Source organism: Saccostrea cucullata, unplaced genomic scaffold (genome assembly GCF_032062105.1).
Source record: "Saccostrea cucullata isolate Sc308-1 unplaced genomic scaffold, CSIRO_AGI_Scuc_v1 ctg6732, whole genome shotgun sequence".
Lineage (NCBI taxonomy): Eukaryota > Metazoa > Mollusca > Bivalvia > Ostreida > Ostreidae > Saccostrea > Saccostrea cuccullata.
This window is the reverse complement of record NW_026928633.1, coordinates 6,576-12,948: the sequence shown is the minus strand read 5'-3', so window position 1 is coordinate 12,948 and position 6,373 is coordinate 6,576. Positions and strand designations below refer to the sequence as shown.

The following is a 6,373-nucleotide window of genomic DNA, read 5'->3' as shown; positions in this document are numbered from 1 at the left end:
CACTTAATCCCCTTTAATTTTTTTGCTAGAGGTAAGTAATAATACGACTAAATCATGTTCAATACGTATCCTAAAATCCCCTCTTTTGGCACTATACATGCAGCTACAACCATCCCTTTGCAATATGGAATATTACATTAATATGGCCAAACATAATTCTATATTTTCAGACTTATTTCTGCAATACGTAAATTTATTTGATTAGTAGAATGCAATCATTCTTTCAATGATTTAGAGATCGCTTAATAGATTGCAAGTAATTAATTGAACATTTTTAACACTTTAAATTCCCATCTGTTGAATAATGTTCATCAATGATAATAAAAAATATATAAGAAGTATCATACAATTTTATTAAGTGGTATAGGAGGAGTTGCAGATAAGAGATGTGCGTGGGTGTCCTACAATATATAGAAAAAATGGCAGCATCAATGTTTTGCTGTGCGAAACCTACGAAAGCCCAGAAGGCTCATTCGAGATTCGAGTTTCGAAATACGAGATTCAAAATTCGAGATTCGAAATTCGAGTTTCGAGATTCAAGATCCAGATTAACCAATCAAAAGGCTCATTCGAGATTCGAGGTTCGAAATACGAGATTCGAAATTTGAGTTTCGAGATTCAAAATCCATATTAACTAATCAAATACGGGTTCAACATTTGAATACTTCCCTTTATTATGTTTTATCTATCAATAAATCGTTTAATATATTTATAACAAATGAGTCATTTGATTAAATTACAATACAAGAAAGAGTGTTATATATATTAGAAGGAAAGTTAAATAATCATTTGATTTTTGATCAGCAAGATATACTTCAATTTATATTATGACTTCTTAAATATTAAATAGAATGCATATATCAGGAATATATATATATTTTTGCATTGTCTGCTGTATATAAAGGGTTGCTGACATAATAATACAGTTATAAATAGTGTCTAAAGATTAACAAAATCCCCACCCCTACCGGCAACACCTGCCAATTTTTCCCGACACTGAAAATGTTACTTAAAAAATTTGAAAGGCAAGGTAGCCTTGATAAATAAAAACCGCGCTCGTTTTCCTAATAGAGGGAATACATTAAAATAAAGTTTTCAATTACTTATCTTCATCTAAGGCTTTGATTTCTTGAACTAATTAACAATTATATATACAATACAGATTGCAAATATGAATTAGAATAAATGCAGCATTCATTTTTCTGATATCAAACAGTAGATTAGTCTAAATTAGCTGCAGAACTATAGCGTTATGGTTTTATATTTTAGTCTCTGACCATAGCGTTATGGTCAAAGACTAAAATATACTCGGTTTTTATTTATCAAGGCTACAAGGATTTTGTTAATCTTTAGTCACTATTTATAACTTTATTATTATGTCAACAATCCTTTATATATAGCAGACAATGCAAAAATATATATATTCCTGATTATGTATTCCATTTAATATTTAAGAAGTCATAATATAAATTGAAGTATATCTTGCTGATCAAAAATCAAATGATTATTTAACTTTCCTTCTAATATATATAACACTCTTTCTTGTATTGTAATTTATTCAAATGACTCATTTGTTATAAATATATTAAACGATTTATTGATAGATTAAACATAATAAAGGGGAGTAATCAATGTTGAACCCGCATTTGATTGGTTAATCTGGATTTTGAATCTCGAAACTCGAATTTCGAATCTCGAATTTCGAACCTCGAATATCGAACGAGCCTTTTGATTGGTTAATCTGGATCTTGAATCTCGAAACTCGAATTTCGAATCTCGAATTTTGAATCTCGCATTTCGAAACTTGAATCTCGAATGAGCCTTCTGGGCTTTCGTAGAAACCCGTAAAACGTTTCCGATCAAAAAGTAAATAGGAGGTTACAATGGCACAATGTAACAAAGAATCTTTGAAAGTATCATTAAATTTCATTCAGTGTTATGAGAGGAGTGAGGATAAGAGATAGGTACCCCAAAGCGTAACGGACAGACATCATGATCACTATAGGCCTATACCCTCCACGCTTTTAAGCGGGGATATAATAATATATATACTAGTATACAAAATTATTATTAGCATAAATATTGACCGATAATTCTACCATGAAGTTTATCGTAGCTGGTGTTGACAGTCAAATATTACGTTTTATTGAACGCTGACTTTGTATTACGTATACGAGTATGTCCGAAACATTCCGAATACGAGCGTTCAATATCGAACGCCCCGTTGTAAACAATCAAAGTACTGAGACAGTACTGAAAGACGGGGTCAAAATAATCTTCATGCTGGATTTCACAAATGCGATTGTTTTATAAGTATTGATAACACTTTAATTTTTTTTTACATACTAAAAACAAACCTGTGAATAATATAAATTTACGTTTTTCATTTAATTTGAAGTGGAAATTTCAATAATTGCTAAGCCTAGAAACCTTTTTGAACTGTCCGAATTTCACCGGGTCCGAATTAATATTTTTCAGGAAGTAAACAATGGGTGATGCGTACGCAGTCGTAATACTACGCAGGAATGTACTTTGTTTACTAGTGTGATTTTCCGTTTTAAATTTTCAAAAATGCTTCATAAATTTGAGTTAGAAAAAAACTTCTTATCACTTTCTTCAATTTGATACAGAATGTTTATATTTTGATCAAAACAATTTCTGCACTCTTTCATATAGCGTAGATTTAATTCATGTGTTATCCCCACGGCTTCCGTTTTGAGGCCTCCGACAGTAAACTAATAGACGGGGTCACGTGACCCCGTCTAAAAAAAGTCGTCTGGTCGTTTGAATTCTCAAAGCTAAATTAACGACATGAAGTGGCATCTAGGTAAGATGTGTTTATTTTTCACACAAAATGAAATTATTTATTAAAATTTAGTACGTAGTAGACCTATTAAGGGGGTCGACTATAGTTTTATTGTGTGAAAACTACAATAACGAAACTCCTCATTTTTATTACATATATAACTTACATTAACTTCAGTGTACATGCAAAGTTTGGGGGAAATCTACCGTCCAGGTATTTTTGAGGGACCGTCTCAAAATACAGGTACATTTACTATAGGATTATATAGGAAAATGCCAATTTTTAGCACTTTAAAGCAAATTATACAAATACTACAATAGACATTTTGTTCAAACTATAATATTTGATGAGTAATAATATATTATACAATATACCGGTACTTGTTGGCTGTTCAAATGCACTCGCAAGCTCGTGCTGTAGCATAGGAAATCTGCAAGAACAGGTCTCTCCCTCAATTTAAGTTAAAAACTGTATAATTTTTTTAACTGATCTGGTGCTGCCCTACATGAGGGAAAACGGAGGGTCTATTAAACGAGTTAATATTCTAGTTCTTTTTGCCACAAAGATTAGCCAAAGCCCTTCTGATTTTTTTGTCATAGTACCAGTAAATAAATGGGTTACAGACATGATTAAAGAAGAAGATGGTGTTAAAGAATCTCCAAGTATTCAGTCCAGCATCTGAAAGTTGTAGTGGATCAAAGTTTTTATGGGTGTGATTAATAATAACTACTATAAAACCTGGTATATAAGAAATAATATACACTGCTATCACAGTGAGGAACATAAGGCTGATTCGGGTCGAGGCGCTATTGCCATTGGTGCTCGTAGGCGTTTTGTTTTTGCTCAGACCATTGGCTTTAGAAAGGCGATCGTCATTGTGAAGCATTGTTTCCTGAATGGACTCAGACTGCTGCCTCATGTTAATGGAACCGTTTTGTGTCTTTTTTCTTTTTTTCATTGACTTAATCGCCCGATACACGGTCTTGCAAACTGGAACATAAAGAATTGCTGTAGCAATGACGTTGCCTAGAGTTAGAAGAAATAGAAAACCGACGTATATGGTTGTAGAAGATGAAATTTCCATGACCATTCTACATACGAAACCTGTAAAGTTCTGTCCTCTAAAAGACAATTCTTCTTCTTTCACTCCACTGTAGAAGATCAATGGAAAAGCACAAACACAGGACACTAGTGTAATTAACACTATAGTTAAGCGCTTGGTAGTGAGTGAGAATTGCCAACCAAATGGTTCACATATCAAAAAATAACGTTGCAAAGCTATTACTAAAAGGCAATGGGCAGATATTCCAGACAAAGTTGTGAATACAAAATACAGAGATCGGCATACTATATCATTTGGAAAAATGAATGCATACTCGTCAGCTAAGAGATAAAAAGTTCCTTGCGTCAAGCTTCCAAGCGCATCCACCATTGCTAGAAATGGTATGAAGTAACGGGAATCTTCGTTGTTCTGAATCCAGAAAGTGTAGAGTGAAAACACCAGTATATTTCCTGAAAATCCCGTAACAATCCCCACACCTTTTATGACTGTGTTGGGGTATATTATAGAGGCATACTCGTCGTTCTTTTCCCTTGCGAGAGTCTCCATGTCGTCCATGCTAGATAATTCAATATCTTTCCCATAAATAAAACTTAAGGTGATAAATTACACTTCACATATTTTTTTTAATAAATTAAGGAGTTCATGTGCCGATCTCCCGGTGCGGTGAGTATAAGTACTCGTATGGATGAGAACATCAGCTGAGTCAGTTTATCTTGCGTCTATTGATGGACAGTCTCCGGTCTCTTCATCAAAGCAGGTAAAGTACACGGCATATATAGGATGAGTGGCCCACTACAAGACCACTCACCTCCTCGCATGGATACAAATGACAGACTTCCGGTGTAAAATTGCAAACAACAAAATTAAAGCTGACATGAACTCTTAAAAAGCCATCATTTTTCATCTTTGTACGACTTACTACATTCCTGTACGCCTTTGTCCGCCATATTTCTTCGATTCCGCCATATTTAATTGAAAATTTTTAGTCACCTGTACCTGCTATATATAGCTTTGTACGATTGCTTCACTTCAGTGATTTTCTAGCCTGACTGTCGACATGTACACATCTCCGATAACAAAGTTTTTAGAAGTCCAAAAACTGACCAAATACATGTTTGAAAAGTAAAAATTCAACAAAAAATAGAACTATACCGAGAATTAAATTATTTTTGAATGCATTTGCTGCAATATAGAAAATAAACTAACACGGAATACATACATGTACATCAAACACCCATGCAGGCCGAGAAAACGCGTCAAACGCAGTGATAAAAACATTTACCTGACTACTGCTATCGTTACAGGGATGTGCACATGTCGAAAGAATTATCCTATTTTACTTTTATTGAAAAATGCATCTCAGAAGTCATGTAATCCATTGCTAACTCAACAGTAAAAGATGCCTGGACACACGTGGCCCATGCCGATCATTTTATTTGGTCAGGGAAAATATCAAAGGTTGAAAGCTCAGTGGGGTTGAATGAAAAAAAATGCAAGTAATTTTTTCAAAGATAAACATTACTCTTGTCTGTACATGTTGTAAATAAAATTTACGATTAAGTACATGGTTTAACTTCATCAAATTCATTTAAAAAAAAGCAGGCATTATTACGAATCATTCACCTTTTGAAGATATTTTCCCGTGATATGAGGGCGGGGGGGGGGGGGGTGGGTGTAAGAAAACATGCATAACACTCTCATAAAAATAATGTAAGAAAAACGTCTGAAACAGATTGGATTTCTTTATGATCAATTATTATCAAATAAATATTGTGTATTGGCTTTATTAGACCTAATATAATTTGATTTAAAGTTATTTATAATTTTATGCACTATGAAGAAAAAAGTGAGCACGTTCACATACCCCACGCCAAAAGTCGAAGTAGTGCTGAAGTTACCAGAAAAAAATAAAGGAATCGTAATTTCCTTGTAATATGCACATCTATACACATTGTGTCCTAAATATCTGCAAAGTTTGACGAAATTGTGTGCAGCGGTTTATGAGGAGTTGCGCTGACAAACTGCTCACCTCTATATTCAAGATATGGCCAAAATCTAAATGTAAAAGTGCGGAAATTCCCGAAAAATAAAGAATTCGGAATTTCCTGGTGATGTGCAAATCTACACACACATTGTCTCCTATAAATATCTGAAAAGTTCGACAAAACTCTGTACAGTGGTTTATGAGAAGTTGCGCTGACCAAAAAAAAAAAAAAAAAAAGACTGACTGACGGGTCAAAAACATTATACCTCACGCTGGGGTAAAATAAACGAGTTTGATTCTTTGGTACAATGATAATGAAAATAGAATTAAATGTGAATTAAATTTCTAGACATAAATAAGTAATGATTATTAGAAAAAGCATATAGGAAGAGAGAGTAAACTCCTCGTGAGAATTCCACATTCTACCTAAAACTAGCTTTTTAAAAAATCTCTTGTCTGTTGTCCAAGTTCGACACATACGTTTGAGAGGGTATTGAGAAAGTTCCCAATGTTCCCATTC

At 33.6% G+C, this 6,373-nt stretch overlaps 1 protein-coding gene across 1 annotated transcript; it reads right to left on the bottom strand.

Moving 5' to 3' along the window:
- Positions 1-3,350: 3,350 nt before the first annotated feature.
- Positions 3,351-4,424, bottom strand: LOC134278234 (uncharacterized). Its single transcript, XM_062760551.1, has 2 exons — positions 4,183-4,424; positions 3,351-3,957 (listed from the first exon to the last, which is right to left on the bottom strand). The coding sequence occupies exons 1-2, from the start codon at positions 4,422-4,424 to the stop codon at positions 3,351-3,353; spliced, it is 849 nt and encodes a 282-aa protein (XP_062616535.1).
- Positions 4,425-6,373: the final 1,949 nt, after the last annotated feature.